General features: G+C 40.9%; 1 protein-coding gene across 14 annotated transcripts in view; it reads left to right on the top strand.

The window, feature by feature from the left end:
• The first annotated feature begins 1,374 nt into the window (after positions 1–1,374).
• PLEKHA1 (pleckstrin homology domain containing A1) overlaps positions 1,375–25,528 on the top strand; it is a 52,875-nt gene continuing 28,721 nt past the window's right edge. For 2 of the 14 annotated variants that reach the window (XM_023638019.2, XM_070256524.1), the window contains exons 1-4: positions 1,385–1,585; positions 14,001–14,161; positions 19,889–19,945; positions 22,187–22,232. In XM_023638019.2, the coding sequence (XP_023493787.1) occupies positions 14,021–14,161; positions 19,889–19,945; positions 22,187–22,232 (244 nt within the window). In that variant the 5' untranslated portion in view covers positions 1,385–1,585; positions 14,001–14,020. Of the gene's footprint in view, positions 1,819–2,086; positions 2,363–6,530; positions 6,593–8,091; positions 8,704–14,000; positions 14,162–19,888; positions 19,946–22,186; positions 22,233–24,288; positions 24,457–25,528 lie in introns of those variants that run through there. The other 12 variants (XM_070256462.1, XM_070256699.1, XM_014733304.3 and 9 more) reach the window with 10 other exon arrangements.

The following is a 25,528-nucleotide window of genomic DNA, read 5'->3' as shown; positions in this document are numbered from 1 at the left end:
GAACCGAGGCCTGGAGAAGACAGGTGTCAGGAAGGCTCCACAGCTTCCATTCCTCCAGAGAACACAGAGCAAGCATCTTTGAATGTTGAAGATGAGCAGTCTGAAAGGGCTGGGGCAGGAGCATACCATGCAGTTTGGAAGATGTTTCCACCTCCAACAGCTTATAGGACTCTTGAGAATATTCTGTAAGGCGAGCAGTTGAGTTCACTGAGGGTCAGAAAGGCAAAGTGTCACCCTCTGCCTAAGGTCACACAGGTAAGACTCCACAGGTAAGTCTAGGGCTGTTTTTCACTTCACCTCTGACTCAGATGAGATAATATCTAAACTTCCTTTAGGGTCCTAATAAAGACAAACTCTAAATCTGATTTCCTGCTTCATAAACAGAAACAAGTCAGGAGGCCAGGCTGAGTGGCCAGACTTTTAACCCAGGTCACAAATGAGAAGAGGGTTAAGCAGTCAGGGTTCCGGCTGTGTCACCAGGCTCTTCTCCATTTGCCTTGTGCTTTCTGTCCTCTGAGCCATACAGCTTGTCCTCCCACTGGCCATTCATTTCTCTCGTGTACATCTTCACTTAGGAAGGATGTTCTGAAAGGTGTTGATAAAGATTTTGAAGGGGCAAGGATGTGATCTGACACGGTGCAGACCAAGGAAAGGAAGGAGGACACAAATGGAACAAATATTTATTGAGAGTCTGGTGAAAGGTGTGGCAGATAACTCTTTCCCAGCTCTTTGCATGTCTGAACAATTCTCATTTTTCAGGTTTCAGCTCAAATATCGTTTCCTCAGAAAGCCTTCCTTGACAACCTCTCTAAAGAGCTCCTCTCTCACTATCTCTTTAACTTGCTCAGTTTCTCCGCTGCATTAAACTCTATAATTACCTTGCTTGTTTAGGGACTAGCTCCGCTTACAGATTGCAGGCTCCACGAGGGCAGGACGGTGTCTGTTTTGTTCTCAGAAGTATGCCTACTGCCTATCATGGGACCTGGTGCATAGCAGGTGCTTAATAAATACATTACATATTTACGAATATATATTTATGCTCCATCCTTCCTGAAAGAATTTCCACAATTCCTTCTTTAATGTTCTTTTAGCCTATTAAGCAGGAAGTGGAGTACAGTTCTAGGGAAAGAGAAACGGTGAGGAGCGAAGACTTGGCGCGTAGGGCTGCAAAGCCTTTATCGGCAGCTCACACAGCAGCCTGTGAATTTATGCTTCCTGGACCGATTATGAGACACTTTGCAAACAAATTATCTGCAAACGAATGAAGCCTATTTTTAAAGATTCCAGTGCCTCGAAGCTCTAGGCGATGACATCAGAGAACTCTGAATTCCACCCCACTGCCAAGCCCCGTAGTCCTCGAAAACTACAAATCCCAGGATGCACCGCAGCGCAGGGGCCCAGCGCTCCGCGCGCCGCCCGCTCCGAAGAGCCCAAAGCCACCTCCCCTGGAACCAGGAAGACGCCCGAGACCCGGCCCGCCACGCCGCCGGGAGCCGCGCGGGGCCTCCCGGGACTTGTAGTCTCTGCCAGCTGGGAGTGCCAGCTCCGGAATCTCGGCCGCCGTCTGGGGGCTGAGGCGGCGCGGGTACGCGTGCGCAGTGCGCGGGCCGGCCGTCGTGGGCGCCGCTCCCGCAGCTCGGTGTCTGTGGGAGCCGGCGTTGCGGCGGCGCGGGGTTGTGGGCCGAGGGCCGTGGGCAAGTCTGGCGTGAGGACCGCGGCCGCGCCTGGCCGGGGGGCGGGGCCGGCTTGCGGGAGCGCCGCGCCGGTTGCGGCGAGCTGAGAGGCGGTGCGCGTCTGCCGGGGGGTCGGCGGGCGCTGGTGAGTGCCGGGCGGCGGGCGGCGCGGAGTCGCGGCGGCCCCCGGGGCCCGTGTCCCGGCGAGTCCGCCCGGCGCACCTGGGCGAGGCCGCAGGGCGGCTCACCTGCGCGCGAGCGCGGGCGGCGGGAGGGGGTGGCGCTCTCTCCCCGCGGCTCCTTTATTGTTTTCCTGACCTCAGCCCTCGGCGGCGTCCGGCCGGGCCGGGCCGAGCGGGGCGGGGGGCGGCGGTCGTGGTCGCCGACCTCCGCGGTGGCTCCGCTCAGCGCGCGGGCGCGCCCTGCTCCCTGCCGCCCGCGCTGGCCAGCTGTCCGGGGATTCCCGGCGGGCGGCGCCTGGCGGAGGGGCCCGGCTCCGCGGCTGTGCCCACGGGGGCTCGGCCGCCCCGGGCTGGGTTTTCTGGTGTTTAGGGCGCTTTCACTTTGGGACTCGCCGTGTCAGAAGCCGGCTCCGCCCTGTATCGCCGGATCCTGCAGAGCTCGTGCTTCTCCTTCGCACCTTCATGGTGCCGATGACCAGGGCGAGAGCTGAAAGTGACTTGCCCAAGGTCACGCAGTAGGACCCGGGAGGGAGGCGACCAGAGCCCAGGTCTTTGGGGTCGAGGCCAGCTGCCAGCCGCCCCGCTTTGGGGCCGCCCTGAGTGGTTTGTGGTCTAGTTCAGATGCTTTCTATTGACCCTGCTGGATAGACCGTCCGAGGGGAAAGTGTTGTCATAATGAAAGCGGTCTTGTTATTTCTGCCTCTGGTAGGATTCTCCTCACGCTGTGCTCCAGAGCAGAGCATCCACCATGGGCTGGGCGTGTAAACCGTGAAACCCGATCGCGCTGTTTGGGGGCAGGTCCGAGAGGAGTATTAAGGAATATTCAGCCACATTGTGCTGTTTTCCTTTTCCATTTCACCTTCCAATTCTGTGATACTTGTTTTCTTATTTTACGATCGATCTTTGTCTGTTTTAATAAGATTTTCTTCGCTTTAATGAAGTCATTGCCCTTTGTCAATTAGTTTTTTAGCTAGAAAATCTTATTTCCTGTGTGTTTGATGACTGGAACGAATAGCGCACTATAAAGTTTATACCAATGCCCTTCGTCTTAGAGCTACCGATCAGCCTGCTTTATTTCCCCGCGAGTGCTCAGCTTACGTATTGTCTATGTTAGTTTAATGTCGTTGAAACACTTGAAAGCAGAATTTGGGTAAGCTTTATAGGATTCAGAGAGAAACTTAAAAAAATCATTTTGTCGAACTGTGTTCTTCTTCACCACCTGAAGAACTTGAAGAACTGTTATTTCGAAAATCCTAAGATTCCTTCTGACTGAGATGCCTATTTTCATACTCAAATTTTCATATTAACACATTTGTGGCATACAAAACATTTCCTCAAATAGCGTTTGTTTAAATTTTCCGTATCTTGGCGAAATCTTCCCAAGGGAAATTACATTTTAGAATACTTACATATTTAAACAAGAATATTGAAGGTTAGCAGAATTTGAGTTAATAGTTACTTTATCTCCTGGGGATATAAACCCTCCAGGGTATCCTTCGACAGGTTTTTCTTGGAGTGTTCCTGTGTCAAGGGATATGGCTGTTAATTTGTCCTCTGTGGGCGGCACTGGATAACTTTTGTGACTTTAAAAGCTGTGATTTGTATGTATTGAAGCTGCTTCCTATCTCACTTTAGCTTGTTAATTAGTGTTTTTATTGTTACTTTGGGGAGGGGGGGCGTAGCAGGTTTGTATCTTTTATTTTCCAATTTTAGCTTTGTAGCAAAATAGGAAAGAGAGGTGGTGTGTAAATTTGAGTTTGTCATAGACTAGGAGAGACAGTCAAACAGGATAAGTGTACAATTGTTAGGAAACTGCCATGAATTCATAAGCCGGAAGGACCTTTTTAGAAGTGTTTAAGAACATTAAGAATAGCATTGGGTTATTTTCTTTAAAAAGTCGCTGTCGGCAATACTTGTGTGTTGGTTGTTAACATATGAGACGTGATGATATTGAAGACTTCTAGGAAGATACTTGGGAAAGATGGAAAATTTTAGATTTTTATAGGGGCTTTTCTCTCTAAAAACTTTTAATGCAGCCTAAAAAAAAGACTTTTACTTAAGCCTGAAAGTTCTTACAGTCATACTGCAAAACCCACTGTTATTTTGACTGATGATAATTTGTAACCCAGAAAGAAATCTGTGAAGTAATTTATTAGCATAATTGAAGTCAGACTTTGATAATGAAATATTGCTTGATGTTAAATAGTTGTTCTTGTTTAAATAACTCTGTCATTTAAGAATGGGGAAGATAAATAGATTTCTGGATAAAATTTAGTAATTATTCAGATGTGACAATAGTTAGTCACACTCTGCCTTTATTAGATAGAAAATTTCAAGTTCTGTAGCAGTAACTGCCCTCCTGTAAGCTGAGGTAATATGCAAGTATTACTTTTTCACATACTTGAGCATTTTACATTTGATAATATTAAAATTTGGTTGTAGGGGACTGCCCAGTGGTGCAGCGGTTAAGTTCGCACGTTCCGCTTCTCAGCAGCCCGGGGTTCACCGGTTCAGATCCCGGGTGCGGACGTGACACCGCTTGGCACGCCATGCTGTGGTAGGCGTCCCACGTGTAAAGTAGAGGAAGATGGGCATGGATCTTAGCTCAGGGCCAGTCTTCCTCAGCGAAAAGAGGAGGATTGGCAGTAGTTAGCTCAGGGCTAATCTTCCTCAGAACAAACAAACAAACAAAAATTTGGTTTTAAATTCCAAGATGATTCTTCTCTCATTTTAGATCTGCAATGATACAATAAAATGGCTTCAGTAGGAGATAAATATTAATATTTAATTTGAATTCTTCTGACCATTGTAAGTACATAGCATTTGGAAATTTATTGACATGGTATCAGAAAGGAATTCTTAAGGCAGAAACTTTTGGTAGCTGTAGGTGCTTGTCTATAATGCTTAATTATTTTTAGAACATGAAAATATGAGATTTTTTATTTAAAAATAAAAATTCCTGTTGGTACTTGTTGCAGCAGTAGGACTCTGTTATGCTTAATGAGTGACATCAAACCATTTGAACACTAAGTAATATTTTTTCCTAGTAGCTGCTGTGTGATAAAGAATATGTGAATTTATAATTCCTTGAAAATATTTAAGCAAACATATGTTTGCTGTTTATTTTGGTAAGCCTTTTGATTAGTTGAATGCTTTGATTCAGGAAGATGATGTTTGGGGGGCATTTTATATCGTAAGTATTCTTTGAACTGGAATTTCTTTTGAGTGTAAAAATCAGTCATTTAGGATTTTTTTCTTTTGCTGAGGAAGATTGGCCCTGAGCTAACATCTGTTGCTGATCTCCACCTCCCCCTTTATTTCCTCCCCAGAGTCCCAGTACATAGTTGTATATCCTAGTTGTAAGTCCTTCTAGTTCTTCTATGTGGGATGCCACCACAGCATGACTTGACCAGTCTTGTGCAGGTTTGCGCCCAGGATCCAAACCCACGAGCCCTGGCCCTGAAGTGGAACAGATGAACCCAATCACTATGCCACTGGGCAGGCCCCTAGGATTTTTTTTTTTTAACATTTAAATAAATCTTTAGAGCCTTAAAAATATTTGTCTTAAATATTTTTTCTTACATGGCACTCTTTTCAGACTGGTCAGTCTGATAGTTTTATTCTTCAAAAAATTGTGATTTTACCCGTATGCAGCCTAGCCTTTTATAGTTTAACCATCTAACTCTGGGTTCTGTAATTCAATTTAACGTCTTCTTGAAGAAAGGACAATCTTAGCACTTAGAATTGGAGGTGATCTCAGAGGACTTCTAATGTAGCATCTTACCCGGTACAGTAAATCCCCCATGGGAATTTCCATGTCAGGTGTTCCCTCTCATTGCTAGGGCACTAATGCTGTTCCATATGTCATCAGCTGATTGTGCAATCTGCGCCTGGTGAAAACAAACATAAAACAGTTATGTTTTTTGCCATTCACTGCTTTCAATTATGCTTTATAGGATCTTCCTCTTCCCCCGCCCCCTCCCTCATGACATCATGGGCAGTGATCACTTTTCTATCATTTACAGCTATTAAAAGCTTCAGTCTAATCTATTCCAGTTTAAACCTTCAATCTCCTATTCAGTGTAAAGCTCCTCTCCTGCCTTACGCCACTGTCAGGCCACTTTTTGCCTGGAGCACATGGAGTGGGGAGGGATTTTGGTATGCTCCCCACACCTCTTTCTCTTCCCTCTTTTGGGATCTATTTGGACAGGGACTAGTCAGAAGAAAAATGGACAAAGACAAGTATTTCTTACCTCCTGCTATCCCAGCCCTCTCTTGATTCTCAGTGAAGCCGTTAATGTCTCCTGATAGGCATCCAGACTGGGATTTTTGGTGAGCTCTTGAGGGAGATTCCCCCGGACAGTTCCTGGATGTGGAATTGGCCGTGGGTAAACCTTTTCCAGCCTACACTCCCACCTCCTTGCTCTGTCCTGTCAGTCCACCGCCTGGTTCCTGTGAGTGTGTGGCAGTGAGGTGGTTTTCTCTCTGCAGCCAGATGTGGTGGTGACAGTAAGACAGCTCAAGTCCAGCTACCTTCTGTAGTTTTCACGTAACCCACTGGAAGCTCACTTCCTTGTGATGCCAGACGGTGGCATGCAGGCTGCTTCAGTCAGTCCCCTTTCTCTGCCCTGCCATTTCTCATCAATTCTGTTTGTCCCGTTGTTCAAATAGGTGCGGTCACTCAGTCTACGCCATAAACAGACATCGAGCTGGAGAATGAGTCTCTCCTTCTTGTAGGTACTTCTCATCTTGGTGAATGATCCTCTTACATGCCCTGCTCCCACCCCTTTTTTGGGTGAATACCCCCTTCCTTTCCCTGTGTTCTCCCTGAAGACTTCTAATTTTTTCCCTCTCTTCTGTCAGCTGCTTGCATAGAGTAGAGTAATAGTAAGGCGTTGGTTAGGGTGCCAGAGCCCTGAGGTGTGTGTGGCGGGGGTGTTGGTGCCAGACTCCACAGGTGTTTCATCCTTGATGTCTGTATATCTTCAGCTTTGTGTTTGTCAACACTTTTGGGGCAACAAAGACTAGTGCCACTCCACATCTATTTAACAAATAATAGTGAAGCTATGTGGTCCTAATGAGATCTCACTGTGTAGAATTTAATTTTTCTTTCCTTTGTCACTCTGATTTTTGTTTTGTTTTTATTTTTTTACTTACTTCCTGGTTCCTCACTGATGAAGTGTTAACTGTGAATATGTTAATTTATGAATGATTGTATGACCTACCCCTTAGAGCATAAGTAAAGCTGAAGGATAAATTCTGTGGCTGTTTTAATAATGTAATTTTATCTGTTCTTGTCTCATACTAGCTTTACTAAAAATATAAATCAAAATAGAAATACAGTATTTGAACCTTTTTCCTTCCATCATCTAAATGAACCAGTCAGTTAAATCTACTAAATGATTTCTTGTCAGAGGAGGAAAAAGCAATTTTCTATCTGGAAACTTAATCGTTAATATTTGATGCAGTAATTATGGGTTCCTTAATGCTTCATTCAACAGTTATTGAGTGCCTTCCATGTGCCAGCCAGGGTTTTAGATATTGGAGAAACAATAGTAAATAGAAAAAAGTCCCTGCTCTTGTGGAGCCTGCACATTTCAGTGTGGGGAACCAGACGAGAAAGGGGCAAATAAATAAATAATATCGTTTGGTAGGAATAAATGCTAGGAGGAGCATAGAGCAGGGAAGGGGGATGGGAAGTGGCAGCACCATTTGGAGCGTTTGCAATTTTGAGTAGGGTGTCAGGGGAAAGCTTCACTGAGAAAGTGACATTTGAGTTAGAAGGTCCTGCGTGGGGAGCTTGTCTGATGTGGTAGGAGTCCAGGGGCCAGATGAGTCAGCAAGGGGGGGTTGGGACGGGATGGGGGAGGTTAGGTGAAGCCTGTATGAAATGGGGTTGCATTAAAAGAGTGGTTCTTAACCTCGGCTGAACATTGCAGGTATCTGGGGAGCTTTACAAATGTATTGCTGCCTAGATCTCATCTCTGGAGTTTCTGATTTAATTGGTCTGGGGTGGGGGGTGGTCCATCCCAGGCATCAGGATATTCAGAAGCTCCCAGGTAGTTCTCATAAGCAACCAGAGGTGACTAGTTTTGAGCAGAGTGACACTGTATAGTATTGAAGAGCATGGGCTCTAGAGCTAGACTCCTCTGGTTTGAATCCTGGCTTCCGCTACTGGCTAACCATGTGACCTTAGACAAGTTATTTTTAAAATGTTCTGTGCCTTCATTTTCTCATCTGTAAAATTGTTGTTGTAAGAATTAAATAACCTAATATTTAAATGTTTAGAATAGTGTGGCAAGAAGTAGTGTGTATTAGTGTTTATTAGATAAACACTTGAATATATATTTTAATAGGATCATTCTGACTGCTGTGTTGAGAATAGAATGAAGGGGGCAAGGGCAGAATCAAGGAAGCCCTTGCAATAAGCCAGCTGAGAGATGACGGTGGCTTGGCCCAGAGTGGCAACAATGCAAGTGGTGAGAAGTGGTGGGATTCTGGATGTGTTTTGAAGATGGAACCAACAGGATTTACATGCATTGGACGTGGAATGAGAGAGAAAGAAGTATGATTCCAAGAGGCTTTGCCTAAATAGCCAGGAGAATGGAGTGGCTGTTTACTGAGATGGGGAAGACAGAGGGGAACAGATTTCTGAGAGGAACTGTCTGGAGCTCAGTTTGTTAAGTATGAGATGTCTGTTAAGTAGATCTGTCAAGTAGGCAGTTCTATACGTGAGTCTGGAGTTCAGCAGAGTGTCCAGGGCTGGAGGTAGCAATTGGAAGTCATCAGCATTTCGATCTATGTGAATGAGTGAGCGCATCAAGAGACTGAGTACATATAGAAGAGAGGTACGTGGACCACCCCCTGGGGACACTCCAACATTCAGAGATCTGGGAGATGAAGTGTTTCTTAGAGTTTCTGATGTCCTCTAGAATGAAAGACAATTGCAATTCTTTCTTTCTTTTATTTATTTATTTATTTATTTATTTATTTATTTTAAGCTTTTATTTTTCCTTCTTCTCCCCAGAGCCCCCTGGTACGTAGTCGTATGTATTTTTAGTTGTGGGTCCTTTTAGTTGTGGCACGTGGGACGCCACCTCAGCGTGGCTTGATGAACGGTGCTAGGTCCGTGCCCAGGATCCAAACCTGCAAAACCGTGGGCTGCCGAAGCAGAGTGAACGAACTTAACCATTCGGGCATGGGGCCGGCCCCTGATGAATTTTGAGCATGTTGCCTGTAGCAGTAGTTCCTTTATATTGTAGAGTGCTATTCTAGTATATAGGCGTACCACTTTTTATTTATCTAGTCACCTGTTGATGGACATTTGGGTTGTTTCTAGTTCAGGGCTGTTATGAATAAGGCTTCTGTAACTATTTGTAGAATTAGTCTTTGCATGCATATATATTTTCATTTCTCTTGAATAATACCTAGAAATGGAATGGCTGGCTCATAGGGTAAGTGTGTGTTTGGTTTTATGGCCAGAACTTTTCCTGTAGTGGTTGTACCATTTTACATCTCCATCAACAATAAATAACTTGTGGATGCACCACGTCTTTGACAACATTTGGTGGTCTCAGTCTGTTTAATTTTAGCCATTCTGGTGAGTGTGTATGGTATCTTTTTTAAAAAATTCAGGATTATTGAGGTAGGATTTACATAGATTAAATTTTACCTGTTTTAGTATACACTTCTATAAGTTTTGGCATATGCGCATAATTGTGTAAGCTCCAGCGCAATCAAGATATACAACAGTTACATCACTGTAGAAATTTCCCTCATGTTCCTTTGTAGTCAGTCGTTTTCCCTATCCCAAGCCCTAGCGCCTCTGACCTGTTTTCTATCACTGTTGTTTATTTTTTTACTTTGCATTGCAGTAAAGTTCCCTCTCTGTGGCGTATGGGCCTGTGAGTTTTGATCAATACATAGTAATGTATCCACCACAATCAAGGTACAGAACAGTTCCGTCACTCTGAAAATTACCCTTTGATGTCAGCCCCTCCCTCCACCCACTGATCTGTTCTCTGTCCCGGTAGCCTTTTTGGTCTGGCTTCTTTCACTTAGCAAAATACGTTTGAGAAATACGCGTGTTGTGTGTATAACTAGTTTGTTCCTTTATGTTGTTAAGTAGTATTCCATCATATTGGATGCACCACCGTTTATTCATTTGCCAGTTGAAGGGCATTTGAGTTTCTGCTTTTTGCCAACTATCAGTAATGTTGCTTAAAACGTTTACATACAGGTTTTTGTATAAATATAAGCTTTCAATTCACTTGGATAAATACGTAAGAGTGGTATTGCTGGGTCATGAGGGTATGTTTAACTTTACAAGAAACTGCCAGACTGTCTCCCCAAGTTGCTGGGCCGTTTTGCGTTCCCACCAGCAGTGTGTGAGACAGTGTCCATTTCTGCCACATCCTTGTCACCATTTGGTATTGTCAGCTTTGCTTGTTTGTTTTTGGTTTAGCCATTCTAGTAGGTATGTAGTGGTATCTCATGGTTTTTATTTGTGATAAATCCCTGATAAATCCCTGAGTAATGATGATGAGTATGTTTTTATTTGCTTATTTACTATTTATCAATTTTTTTTTTACCCCACTATTTGTATATCTTCTTTGTTGACTTGTCTCTTCAGATTTTTTGCACATTTTCCCGTTTGGTTGTTTGTCTTATTGAATTGTAATAATTCCTAGCCTGTTCCTTCATATCAGTTATTTGTTAGATACATGTGTACTGAATTTTTCTCCCATTCTGTGGCTTGTCTTTTGAAATCTTAATAGTGTCTTTCAGAGAGCAGTTTTTAAGTCCAATATATCAAGTCATATATGATTCAGGCTCTTTGTATCTTATGTAAGAAATCTTTGTCTACCCCCAAGGTCATGAAGACTTTCTCGTATATATTTTTTTAGAAGCTTCATTGTTGTAGCTTCTACCTTAGGTCTGTGATCCATTTTGAGTTAATTTTCTTCCACATGGACAGCTAATTGTTCCAGCACCATTTGTTGGACTATCTTTTCTCTGTGGAGTTGCCTTGGCATCTTTGTTGAAAATCACTTGACAATATATGAAGGGATCTTTTTCTGGATGCTTTTCTGTTCTATTGATTTATTGTATGTATGTTTTCACCAATCCTGTGCGGTCTTTATTGATGTAGCTGTATTGTAAGTCTTGAAGCAAGTGGTGGTAAGTCTTCCTACCCTGTTCTGTGGGAAATAGATTTGGCTGATTTGGCTTTTCTAGGTTATTTGCATTTCAGTATATAATAGAATCACCTTGTCAGTTTTTATAAAATATGCTTTGGAATTTTTATTGGATTGATTGTATCAGTACTTCATTTCTTTCCATGTCTGCATAGCATTCCACTGTATGGATATGGCCCATTTTGTTTATCCATTCACCTGTCGATGGACTTATGAGCTGTTTCCACTTTTTGACTATTGTGAATAGTGCTAGTATGAACATTCATATGTAAGTGTTTGAGTACCTGTTTTCAATTCTTTTGGGTATATACTTAGGAGTGGAAATGCTGAGTCAGATGATACTTCTGTGCTTAACTCTTGAAGAACTCCCAAACTGTTTTACATAGCTGTGGTACCATTTAACATTGCCACCAGCAGTGTAGGAGGGTTCCAGTTTCTCCACATCTTTGCCAACGCTTGTTGTTTTACTCTTTTTTTAATTACGTCCATCCTGGTGAGTGTGAAATGGTATCTCATTGTGGCTTTGATTTACATTTCCTAATGACTGATGATATTGAGCATCTTTTTGTGTTCTGGTTGGCTATTGGTGTTATCTTTGGGAGAAATGTCTTTTCAAGTCCTTTGCCCATTTTTTAATGGGTTTTTTGTTGTTGAGTTCTAAGAGTTATTTATATATTCTGTGTGGTAGACCCTTAACAGATATATAATTTGCAAATATTTCCTCCCATTCTGTAGGTTGTCTCTCATTTTTTTGTGTCCTTTGATGTGAAAAAGTTTTTAATTTTTATGAAGTCCACTTTATCGTATTTTTTTCTTTTGTTGGTCATGCTTTTGGTGTCATAACTAAGAATTTGTTGCCAAACCCAAGGCCATAAAGATTAACCCCTATGTTTTCTCAAAGTTTTATGCTTTTAGCCCTTAGATTTAGATTGTTAATCCATTTTGAGTTAATTTTTGTATATGGTGTGAGGTAGGGGTCCAGTTTCATTCTTTAGCATGTGGATATCCAGTTGTCCCAGCACCATTTGTTGAAGAGGCTTTGCATGATGGTGGGACCCTTGTTGAAAATCAGTTGGCCATAGATGTATGGGTTTGTCTCTGGGCTCTCAATTCTGTTCCTTTGGTCTATCCTCATGGCAGTACCACACAAGTTGGTAGTTTTTGCCTGTACTCTGCGTTAGTATAGTATATTAATTTTTCAACTTTTGATTAAATTTTAGGAATTTTTTAAAACTTTGGGTAAGTTCATTAAAAAATTATCTCCTCTAGGTGCCAGATTTATAATAACACACACAAACTGAATGGATAGTTTTGTTTAAAACTTTTTGGTATGTTTCATCATTTCTCTGGTTGCATACAGAATAGTGATTTAGAATATGCTGTACATTAGGGTGAATTCTAATTGAATTTTTATTGTGTGTTAAACTTACTTTGAGCCTTTAAACGAAGAACTAGTTACATAAATAAATTCACCCTGGGGCCAGCCCTGTGGCTGGCTGGTTAAGTTTCCCCTCTCTACTTTGGTGGCCCAGGGTTTCAACAGTTAGGATCCTGGACGTGGACCTAGCACTGCTCATCAAGCCATGCTGAGTCGGCCTCCCACATAGCAGAGCTGGAAGGACCTACGATTAGAATATACAATTATATGCTTTGGGGAGAAGAAAAAGAAAAAAAGAGGAAGATTGGCAACAGATGTTAGCTCAGGGCCAATCTTTAAAAAATAAATAAATAAATTCAGCCTGCCAAAAGCTGTTGCTGCTGGCCACAGAAGTACCAGGATAGGAACAATCTGCTGATTTGCATCACATCAGGAAGGAATCATGTATCCACAGTTTCTAGAGAAAAAAATGATTAGAAATTCTGCTTTTCACCCAAGTCATGATTTTTAACTTTAATCGGTACAACAAAAATTTTAGTACTTTGGAGTCAGAATATGATATGCCTCTGAAGTCTTTTTTAATCTATAATTTTTCTCTTCCTCTTTTTTTCCCTGTAGTATAGTTTATTTGCTGAAGAAACTGGGCTGTTGTCCTGTTGTTTCCCAGTCTGTCTTTTGCTGATTTGGATCCTTGTGGTGCATTCATGTGTTCCCCTGTGTTCTTCATTTCCTGTCAATGGGTAACTGGACAGAGCGAGATCTAAAGACTTGATCAGATTCAGAGAAAAGCTTTTGCTTGTATGTTCGCTTCGTAGGTGCTGTTTGTGTCTTCCCTCAGGAGGCACAGAATACCTGCGTATTTCTCTTTTCGTGTTAGCTAATTTTACTCATTAGAATGAAATTATTGATGCATTTTCGTTTTAATAATTCAGAGGGTTTTAGAGAGAGGATGGTGTGGAGGTTAAGATATAAGCTCTGGAGTCGGAGAATCTGGGTTCGTGTTTTGATTCATTGCCTACTGGTTCTCTCATATTGGAAAGTCACTGCCCCTTCTCAGTGTTAAGTTCTTATCTGTGAAATGAGGATGGCGACCCTACTTATAGGGTCATTTTGAGGATTAAATGAGAAACTGTCTAGAAAAGAACCTCGCACAGAGCCCACCATATAGTAAGTGGCCAGTAAACATTAGCTGTCATTATTTCGTCAACTTAAAAATATTCTAAAACAATCTGAAAGGTAGATTATCTTGATTTATAAGTGAGGAAATTAAAGTTTGGATAGGTAATATTTTGGCTCACCTGGGTTTGTTTAGGGAAAAATGTAAGTAAATTATGCAGCTGGGTGAATAGCCCTCCTTTGTCCCCATCACTGTGTACACTTGCATTGGGTAGCCACTCATAAGCAGCTTAATTTCAAAAGGGATTTTTGCACATGCTTTGTATGTATTCACATTAACTGGCTCCCACCTAAGTTTGGAAAGTAGGCTTCTTATTGAATAAACTGTCCCATACACGTTTTATGCTGCAAGTCCACTGAGAAATACTTAACTGTTCATGTTTTTATTTTACAGTGTAATGTTCAAGCTCAGAAATGCCTTATGTGGATCGTCAGAATCGCATTTGTGGTTTTCTAGACATTGAAGAAAATGAAAACAGTGGGAAATTTCTTCGAAGGTACTTCATACTGGATACCAGAGAAGATAGTTTTGTATGGTACATGGATAATCCACAGGTTTGTGAAATCCAAAGGGTTGCCTTTCTTCAGGAGCACACATGAGCTTTAGTTAGTAAAGTATTTGACATGCTATGCAGGTGTTAGCATTTGTCTTCCTAAACAGTGTATATTTAGATTTATTTCTACTGACTGCCTTCTCCCTGCCCTGCACCCCAGCTCCTACTGTCTTATTTGAATGTCAGCAGATAAAACTAAGTTTATTTAATAAAAATTTATGCATGTATATATGTGTGTTTTTCTTTCGTTGGGAGAGAAACGCCATCTCTGGGTGAAAATTTTTAAGTCATTTAAATTTAAGATACTGTCTCAAGGATGGAGACTACTATCTTTCGGTAAATAAACTACTAAAACTAGTTGACACTTTTATACATATGTAGTCCTTTGGTTTTGTAGTGTCAGACTTGAGTGTCAGCCACTGTAATGCTGTTTATGAATTGAAATGCACCTTGATGTTATTGTCGTCTTGCAAATCATTGGGGGGAATGTCATAAATTAAAAATAGAATTCCAATTTTAAGACGTTTGAGAGACCTTGGATTAGAGATGATCTGTCGAGTAGTTTTAAATGTTCTGTACCTGTGGCACTTTTTATTCAGATTGAGATGTATCTTGCAAGGAAGTATGTGCTAAGCAAGGGGTGAGTCCCGAGCAGACTTGGAGCTGGTCTTCTCTGGTCTGCTGGGCTTCTGTGCGGGGGAGGAATGCACAGTTCAGGCAAGAGCAGGGACTGGAAGGAGGTTCCGTTCTGTTTCATAGAGCAGCAGCTCGATCCCCGACAACTAGTCTAGTATTCTTTACTACTCTCTACTGATTTTAGATTAGACAAAATACACATGTGCTAATGAATTTAAATTTGTTTATATAGAATTGGAGTTGTAAGGGACCTTAGAATTAATTCAGCCTCCTCCTTAATGCAAGAAACCCATCTTTCCCTGATCTTCACTTTAGCTATTCTTTGAATCACACATTACTAGAAAATATTTATTATATTTGAGACAGCTTTAATTATTATTTGTTCTGTGGGCCAAAGTCTAGTTCCTTGTATCTTCTACCCATTAATCCTACTTTTGCTCTCTGCTTCTCTGTAAAGTAAGTTTACTTCTTCATCTATGTGCAGCCTTGCGAATTTTGGAGGATAGTTGTATTTTAATTCAGTTTATATTACTTGAGTGCTAACTTTGTATGAGAGCTTTTTTTGCTAGGAACTGTCTATTCTCTACCCTTATCCTTGGAGAGCTTATTGATACTCTGTTTTACTCGGTTATCTCTGGGTGTAACCAGCTTGCTTGGGTGGTGGTAACCTGGGTATGCAACTACGTGATTAATGCCTGTATTTACTTGACTAGAGTCAGTGGGCGAAGGACAGGTCATCAGAAACCAAAAGTTCATTACCTTTTTTTATTTATGTAAATCAGGTTCCTCCCTTTTACGACCCCATCTCTTTTTCTGTGGCGCAGTCCCCTCCCAAACTCCTTTTCCGAGGTAGAAAGTGACAGTCCCCTTGACTCCCTCTGGTGACTCTGCTAGACTCCAGTGGCTGTTCTCCTCCCTCATGCAAGCTGTTGTGCAGCTCTGCCTATGTTCTCACCCTGATTGGTCTCTGCTCACAAGGTCCTGTTGATGGTTTTTCCAGAATTTTGTTTAAAACTCCTTGTTTTTTGTCTTCATATATAATAGATTCTCCTCGTTAGAATTCCTCCTTTTATCAGTACTTTCCTCTTAAACAGAGCTAAAAGAAGATAAGTACAAAATAGAATATGTTTATTACACTGAAGGAAACATAAACTTAGAATTCAGACGAAGGGCGTGATTGTAGCTAGCAGAGGGAGTTAAAGTCTTTGTGGAGGTCATAACATTTGGAATTGACCTAGAAGGATGGATCTGATTTTAGCCAAGAGGTGGAGAAGTGGGTATTCCAGTGCTCAGAATAGCATGGGCACAGAAATCAAAGCAAGAAGGCCGGTGGCCTTTTTGGAGAATAGTTCACTTTGGCTGAAGCAGGGAGGGTGTATGTTAAAGTTTGCACTCAGCCAGGTCTTTTTCTCATGAACTCTTCTAAAGCCAGTTTCTGTGGTGTAATTAGCACATTGGTTTTACTAAATGTGCAGAATTTTAAGTCTGTCTATTCAGTTCTTAATAATTTTCCCTCTTCATTCCAACTGATGAGAATCTTTTACAGTCTTGATTCTGCCAACTAGTGTATGAGCCACCAATACCAGCTTTGTGTCACTTTTTAAAAGTCTGTCACTTTTAAATGTATTAATCGAGACTTAAATCTCTTCATGAAAACATCAGTAAATGTCTTGCTAAGATTGTTACATAGGTTGAATGACATGAAATTGGCAGTGTACCACCATTTTGATGCTACTAAAAAGATGGCAACTTCATATGATTCAATCTGGTTGCTTATGTTACGGTGCTGTAACATGATTATGCTGATCATAATAACCCTGATGGTGGAAGAATATTGGTTTGGCTCACTTGTCCTTAGGGAGCCATTCTTCCTCTATTTTGCTTTCTTTATCATTAATCATTGGTTTAAAAATCCATTCTAGTGTATTACTAGGGATCAATTTGGGGCTTTCTGTGTTTGTTGAGGGCATGAGTAATGGTGGAGAATTTTTTAATTAAGTAGTTGGATTAGGAAGTGAATTTGAAGAAATTTCAGAATTTTGGAAAATGAGTACAGGAACTCATAAGAACAAATGGCTTATTTCCTTTCATAATGTGACAAATGTCATATTAGTGTATTATTTCTTGTTCATTGTCAAGGAACAATATTTGAAACTCAGTTTTTTCTGGTTGAACTTGGCAGTAATCATACTGGTCCACAGAAACTAGTATTTTGAATCTCTCTTTCTTTTTTCAGGGTGGGGGGAGTGAGGAAGATTGGCCCAGAGCCAGCATCTGTGCCAGTTTTCCTCTATTTTGTATGTGGGCTGCTGCCAAAGCATGGCTTGATGAGCAGTGTGTAGGTCCATGCCCAGGATCTGAACTCATGAACCCTAGGCCACTGAAGCGGAGTGCGCAAACTTAACCACCATGCCACCAGGCTGGCCCCTTGAATATCCTAATTTCCTACCTATTTATATTTCCCTGTGCTGTGCCACTGTTTAATCTGTGACCCTTTATGTTGTGCAGCCATGACATGCCTTCTCATTTCTCTTCCTCACAAAAAGGTTTAAAGCTGTATTCAGCTAATGAAAAACTTAAACGGAGAGTAACGTTCCTGAAGGGAAGGGCAGCAGTGGTTGGCAGAAATCATGGTGGTGTAGTTAGCAGGTCTTGGGGTTGTTTCATGTTTCATTTCCTTATCCGAAATTCAAAAAACGACCACCATGGAAAACCGCCAACAACCATTCAAAAAAACCCTCTGAATATAACACATTTTATATAAGAACACAACCATTTAAAGTTATACATTAGGGGCCGGCCTGGTGGTGCAGTGGTTAAGTGCACACCTTCCGATTCTCGGTGGCTCAGGGTTCCCCGATTTGGATCCCGGGTGCGGACATGGCACCACTTGGCAAGCCATGCTGTGGCAGGCATCCCATGTATAAAGTAGAGGAAGATGGGCATGGATGTTAGCTCAGGGCCAGTCTTCCTCAGCAAAAAGAGGAGGATTGGCAGTAGTTAGCTCAGGGCTAATCTTCCTCAAAAAAAAAGTTATATATTAAAAATTTATACATTTTATAAATGTATGCATTTATACATTATAATTTTATAGGCCTCTTTATTATTTATGGCTTATATTTGGAAGCTTGTACAGTTTAAAGCAGAATATATTGCAGTTTCACTGTTCAGAGGATTGAAAATTTTGAAAAGCCCTGTCCTTGTCAATAATAACAAGCTCATGTTTGGGAAACTTAAGTCTGAACTGTCTAGGCTTCTATATGGTTAACTGTTTCCAGAAGCTTACAGAGGTCTGAGAAAGCTCCCTTCTTGTCATGCCTGACAAGAAGCCCATAGATTTTTTTCTTAATGTGTATTATTATAAAGTTAGTTACAAAGTTGATTCTACTTAATCTACAGTGGAGGAAACTTTCAAAATCAAGATTGTTGTAGTTTTGCTTTTGAAATCTTCTATCAGTCTTTTCATTTATATTCTTTGTTAGTTTTTTCCATATTCTTTTATCTGGTTTTCCTACCTCCATCTACCCCCTCTATAATCCATTCAGTTTATTATATTACAAGATCTCTTAATTAAAGCACAATTTTGATAGCAGAACCGCTCACAAGACAGTGGTTTCAAATTCTTGACAGTATAACTCCTTGCTGCTTTGCTTTTTACTTTGCTCCTCCGTGTTTGGGTTCTCAGTTCAGGTTCCCAGACAGCCATTTTCTACTGCAATCCTGTCTGGCCCCATATTACAACCTGACGCAGCCACCTTCCCATTCCAGTACAGAGCTGGGCGCCCTCCTCTGCTTGCTGTAGCTCGTCTGTTTTCTCTGCCTGGAATATTCTCTCTCCTGTTGTTTGTGTTTCAAAATTTTCCTTTAAAGTCCAGCTTAAATGCTGTTCATTCCTCCACAGTCTTTCCTGATAGCCTCAGCCAGGAGTGATTCTCCTCCTTACTAATTTTTTACCCTTAGCTCTTTTAAGACACAAATCACATCCCAAACTTGTTAAAGGAAAAGTAAAAATATTTTGTACGAAAATGCCAATATATAAACTCCCTCAAATGGTTTAAAAAGTACCAACTAATAATTTTTTTGGAAAGTGATATCAATGTAGGTTAATTATGGCATAATAAATACTAATGTATTTATTTATTTTTTTAAATAGATTTTTATTTGTTTACTTTTTTTTTTTTGTGAGGAAGATTGGCCCTGAGCTAACATCTGTTACCAATCTCCCTCTTTCTGCTTGAGGAAGATTGTCACTGAACTAACATCTGTGCCAGTCTTCCTCTATTTTATCTGGGATGCTGTCACAGCATGGTTTGATGAGTGATGCTAGGTCCACACCTGGGATCTGAACCTGTGAACCCCGGGCTGCTGAAGTGGAGTGTGTGAACTTAACCATTATGCCACTGAGCCAGCCCCTACTAATATATTTAAATGGGGGAAAATCCAATGTTTTTTAAAGAGCTGTATTTGATAAAAAATTTTAATAGAACAAATTAATATGTATAGTCTTTTTCAATTTCCTAAAATTATATTTGTTTTGTGTGTCTAAATACTTTTCCCATTGCTTTCAGGAATAAAATCTGATCTTGTTGGTGGCTTTTTAAACTCATGAAGGAGAAAATAAGTTTAGCTCCAGTGGTAACAATAGCCTTTTAGTTGTAGAATGCTTACGGTGGAGCAGAATAGAGTTCACTTTTGTTATCCATGTTGTAAACTTAATTTCAGACCTGGTAAATACTTGAATTGAATAAGTTGATTTATAAAATGTGATATTAAATACCTAATCTGATTTCTTGGGGCTGGCCCAGTGGTGTAGTGGTTAAGTTTGTACGCTCTGCTTCGGTGGCCCAGGGTTCACAGGTTCAGATCCTGGGTGTGGACCTAGCACTGCTTGTCAAGCCACACTGTGGCAGCATCCTACATAAAATAGAAGAAGATTGGACAGATGTTAGCTCAGGGCCAATGTTCCTCACAAAAAAAAAGAAAAAGAAAAAAGAAAAAAATTCATTTCTTAACTTTTTTTAGTATGTGTAGAACATTATAAAATAAATTCATAATGTTACATATTAATTGTATATTAACAATTTCTTTCCAGAACCTACCTTCCGGATCATCACGTGTTGGAGCCATTAAACTTACCTACATTTCAAAGGTAGTCTTTCTATATTGTCTTAGGTTCGTGCATGAATTAAAACTTAGAATGAGAGTGTGACTACAAGGAGAGATTTCCTCTCTGTGTCATTTAATGATGATGTTCAGGTTCATACCATGCTGAAAACAGTAACTGATTCCTACGTTTAGGAAGTTCTTTGATAAAATTAGCGAGAATATGGAGTTAAGTTACAGGATGTGGCAAATTGCAAAAGTTAACATTAATTTTTGTGATCAGGTGTATGACCATTAGAAGGGGAGAAATCAGTTAACAGGTTCTATCTTGGGGAAGTCTGGAGAAGATTTTTCTAAGTCTGTATTACATTGATTTAAACTATTTCCAATTTTTAATCCCATTACGTTTGACTTTTTGTTGCTTTATGTTTTATTTTGTGGAAAATTACCATCTTCATAATGAAAGAATGATGTTTCCCTCATTTCACTTTGTCTTTATTAATTTCTGTTTTCTTGTTTGTTGATCTTTTGGCATATTTGCAATACCGTTTTTCTTTTCTTTTAAAAAATTTAGATTTGCTATTGTTAGATAGCTTTTTTACTTACTTTCTTTTAATGTTTTGGGAACTGAGACAGAGACTGAGGACCTGTGGGTTTTTTGTGTTTTACACAAAGTAGTAAAGTTTGTTGATGACTTAAGATATGATAATATGAAAAGTAGCAACACAGTATTATTAATATGCATATGCATACTATTATGCATATATTGGTATTTGTCAGCAAAGATCTTCAGCAAAAGACCAATTTACAAGTGTGCCTCTGTTTAAAAGACAGGTATTTTACAAATAAAATAGTTTGTTATTAGTATTACAATAGAGCTATTCATTCTTACCAAAAAAAAAAATTAGTCCTTAGACAATAAAGATTACATATTTAAAGGGAAACATTGTACGTTAAAGCCGTGTTATGTACATTTACAAAAGACAAATGTTGTTTAAGTAGACCCCAAGTGTTCTGGCAAATTAAGACACTTAAATGCTTCAGGGTAGCTCACAGCTTAAGTTCTATAGCGACTCTTATTAGGCACCATGGAATTCCAGTGTAAAATAAACTTGAGCCCCCCAGTTTGCTTGGTTGCCTGCAGTCTACGTGTGCTGCAGTATAAATACGCTGCCGAGGGTTTTGACTCAATGAAGTGATGAGGAGAGGCCTAATTTATTGAACTAGTCAGTCGAGGAAGAGACTGCCCTTCTGTATCTGTCTTTTCAATTGCTGGTTGCCTGGTCTTTTTAAAAATAAAGTATTAACTCAGTAAAGCCGGCAGGCTGACTGGCCAGCTGCTTTCTCCTCCATTGGCTCCTCTTTTAAAATATAACCTTTTCTGTGCAGTTCTCTTAACTTTCATCTCTGTCTCACAGCTTACTCAAGTTTGAATTGTACAGTTTGTACTCTACTTTAGACATGCTGCTTTTTTCCAGAATTTATTCCTGGAACAAATTTTCCTGTGACTCAGAGCTGTGAATTTGTAGTTGGGATCAGTCAGGAACCCCAGACTTAGAATTCCTTTTGAAGGTACTAAACAGATTCTACACTTATAATTTCTAACGCTGGGCAACAGCGTGGCAATAGTCCTGAATGGGCTTCCAAGAAAGGGATATTATTATTTAAAGGGATAGCAGCAACCAGGTGCAGCTAGTTGCTTCACCTTCTCCAAGGAACCATGTGCTGCATACAGTAAAGTGACCCCAGCATCCCAGGGTATTCTCATGTACAAGAGAAGATCCGGTGCCATTTTGATTGCCTCGTTGCAGACTCATGCCTTCTGCATTAATCTACTTTATTAAATACATAGTCTCCCCCTTGCCCACCCCCATTTCCTCTTATGGTTCACAGCTAACTTAGAAATATGCAATTTTGGAAGAATTCGTAGTTTCTGTAGAGTATTCATGAGGGTATTTTGAAAATTATGTTAAACTAAAAATACGTATATGTGCGACATAAAACTCAATGGTTTACTTTCAACTTCACATTTCCTTTGAAGGAAAAAAAACAGTTTGTTCAAAGAGAACGTGGAAGTATCATTTGTTTTAAACATCTTACATTTGGGACCCATATCCTATATTTAATTAATGTTATTTTTCAGTTGCCTTTAAAGTTTAATTTTAGATGTGTGTGCTGAATGTGTATGATTATTGGTAAATCATACATGTGAAGTTTCCACAGCGTATAAGGTTGGTTATAGTAGCATATGCAGAAGTGAGTGACTCATCTTTCCTTTTCTTTTTAGGTCAGCGATGCAACTAAGCTAAGGCCAAAGGCTGAGTTCTGTTTTGGTAAGTAGCCATATTTTATATTAGTTATTTTAAGTTAGACTATATAATTACATCGTGTTGTAAAAGAAAACAGTGATAGAAAACCACACAACACAAACCTATGGGTTAAGAAATTATTCTAAGACAAGTTCCTTTGAAACCGCCATCCAGGTGAAGAAATAAAACTGCTCCCCTACCCCTGAAGCCCCTTTCCTGTCTCCCATCTCCTCTGCCTGTTTGTAATCATTATCTGGGCATTTATAGTGATCACCAGTGAGATTTCAGGTAACTTTTAACTTTCTACATTGTTATTATTCTATGTTAAATACATAAATAATGGAAAGGATTTGGTTTTCAGCTTTTGGGTAATGAGAAGTTCACAGTTTGGGGGCAGGGGTAGTTGAGGTTATCTGATTAACTTGTTAGGCAAACATTTAGTGAATTCTAGTGTTTGTGCACTGTGCTTGGCACTGGGGCTATGAGAGTAATAGGATGCAGTTGCTGCCCTTAGAATCTCACAGACAGATCCAGTACCAGGTAATTATCATTGTGTTTATCACAATCAGTAAATAAAGGATGTACAGCTATTCAGGAAGCACCAAGGAAGAGCTTTATATCCGTATTGGGGATCTTGGGAGTCAGGGGAGCCACACCAGATGAGGACACTTGAATTGGTGGCCAGCTAACCCTGGTCGTTATTTACCACTGGGGAGAAAAGGTGGGAGCAGCCCCCTCCCATGCTCTGTGGGAGAGAAGAGCGTGATGTGCACAGGGAACTGAACACTGAATGAAGCTGGAGGGGATGGTGAGAGACTGAAAAGCAAAAAGGCAGGTGGAAGTCAGGGGTAATATATTGGCAAGTGATGTGTTGTTTTCTTTTTGAAAATGAGAAGTAAGAAATTAGCATCTAGAAGGTAGACATAAGTGAAGGAAGTTATGTTGTGTGTGTGGATAGGAGAGTTTGATGCAGGGAGATTGGTTAAGTGGCTTTTGAAATACTCTCTTTATGTAAAGGCCTTAATTAGGGTGGTGGCAATGGGGGGAAGAGGAAGGATGAAAAACCTTGGAAGGAAAAGTGCAGGACTTAGTGACTGGATATGTAGGAGTGGGAAGGAAGAGAGAGGCATGAGGCAGGTTTGCTTCAAGTAAAGAAAGGAGGCCTCAGGGAGAGCTGATTAGGCAGGATAAACTTTGATAAGGAGATTGAAGACGGGAGACGTCTAGGTGGGAATGTTCTGGTGACAGTAATTGAGGACTGGATGGAGCTTGAAGATCAAGGACGGGGAAATTTGGAAACTGTTGAAATAATGGGTGGTAGCCGAAGCTGGGAGAATTGATTTGATATGCTCTCACAGAGTATGTTAGTGGACGTTAGTGATGGAAGGGACAGAAATTAAGAGTGGCCAACTGCCATCAGAAGGGACTGTTTTACATTTAAAGTCAAGATACTTCCTGAGGTAGAATTGGTGGTAACATTCTTTGTTCTCTTGTTTCAAAGGGTAGGTTTCTTCTGTAGGCAGTATGTTAGGGCCAGTGTCTGATGGCAATCATGTATATCAGGTAAGAAAATAGGATATAAGAAGAATGTAATGTAGCTGTTCGGAGAATCCTCTATAATGCTTTTATCACAACTGAGAAACTTAAAAAAGGTTATGTATTCATTACAGATTTATAATTTTGATTGCTGGATAGGAAAATGCCTCAGAGCCTTGTGAATGAAAGGCTACTGGGAGCAGGTCAAGTAGCAGAGAACTTTGTATTTTAGAATGTGTATGTACATACTCTTGACAAGTCTTGTTAATGTGAAATCTCAAACTTAGAGTTTGAAGGGACAATAATCTAGAGTAATAGATTTGACATTCAGTTACTGGGTATTTAGAGTGGGTGACTTCAGTTGGACTCTAAGATGAGTTATTGGTGTCTCAGTAGTTTATTGGTCCTCTACTACCAGAGGGAGTAGAGAAAAGAGTCATAGAATGCTTAGCTTCAGAGAGGGAGGCACTGGCTTCTAAAATGGAACCACAACTTCCATTCAGAATGGCAACATAGAGACTTTGCCTCCTCTCTTTCCTCTCAGATTTTCCAAAAGCAGTGAGAACAAGAAACACTGAAACCATCTTTGATGAAACTAGCAGACATCTGTAACCTACAGTGGATGGAGGAATTGTAAATAACTTGGCAGAGTAGAAGAAGAGGCCAATGAAAAGCCAGCTGTTTCAGTGTCCTGCCCCCACTCCAGCTCTAGGTAGGCTTAGGCACTGGTTACTCTCGGGGAAGCCACAGTGAGGAGGGACGAAAACGGGGACTTTGTTTGAATGTCTCTGTAAGAAACAACCTCTAGTCCCTACCTCCATCTAGCTCAGTCAGGCAGCCACCCTTCCCCCATCCCAGCAAGAAATGGCATGTGTCGTATCTCCAGAAATAGAATCCGTGAGGCTCTGGCTTGTAGACGCTAGTCCCAGCAAAGGGGAGAGCGGAGGAATGAAACTGAAAATGAAAGTCTGCCCATGGGGGGTGCTGCCGTTCCCTGTGTCTAGCCCCAGAGCATTGGGCAGCAGGTGTAGGTGTAGGTGGGATAAGGATCTGAATGCCCTAGAGAAGAGAGCCACTGGTAGTGACATCTGGACCTTCCTACCAGAAGAGCTTGCTGTTCAGTGAGGTCCCTGTGCAGCAACCCTACATACCTTCCAGAGAGCTTCCAGTCAGTTCTTTGCTATGTTTTTAAATTTGACTAGATAGCCCAAGATTCCATGACATTTGAGGAGTGAGAACTATCAAATAGGAAAAGGAACACGAGACAGTGCAAAACTCAGAAGAAAAAGGCAAAAATACTTAAAAGTGGAACACAATGATAGATAATAGGAGAGAAATATGAAAGAGGCCCATTAAGAAAGTGCAGTGTCAGACTCGCAGAGAAGGAGAGGATAGAGAAAGAATAGAGGGAATAGAGAAAACGGGAGAAAAGGGGCAGAGAAACATGATAAAATGTCTCAGAACCACTCGATCCATAACCATATTTGAACCATAAACAGTTGTCCTAGGTTGTGAGATGAGTTTTGTTTGCAGTCAAACTAATGTTTGTGCTTCAAGTTCTATCCATTTGATGTATTCACTCTGATGGGAAGTTTTGAAATGAAATAAAGAAGCACTCAGTGAAGAGGCAGCAAGAACACAAAGCCTCTGGCTGCATTCATTATACACCACGAAACCCTGGCTTTAAAAGCTTGGCATCTTAGAGGTTTCATACAGGCTTTTTTCTTATTATTTTTTCAAAGTTTTTTTTCTTTGTTTCCCTGTCCCCTATCCCTCCAACGTTG

Source organism: Equus caballus, chromosome 1, assembly GCF_041296265.1.
Source record: "Equus caballus isolate H_3958 breed thoroughbred chromosome 1, TB-T2T, whole genome shotgun sequence".
Taxonomy (NCBI): Eukaryota; Metazoa; Chordata; class Mammalia; order Perissodactyla; family Equidae; genus Equus; species Equus caballus.
This window is presented reverse-complemented; position numbering and strand designations above follow the sequence as displayed.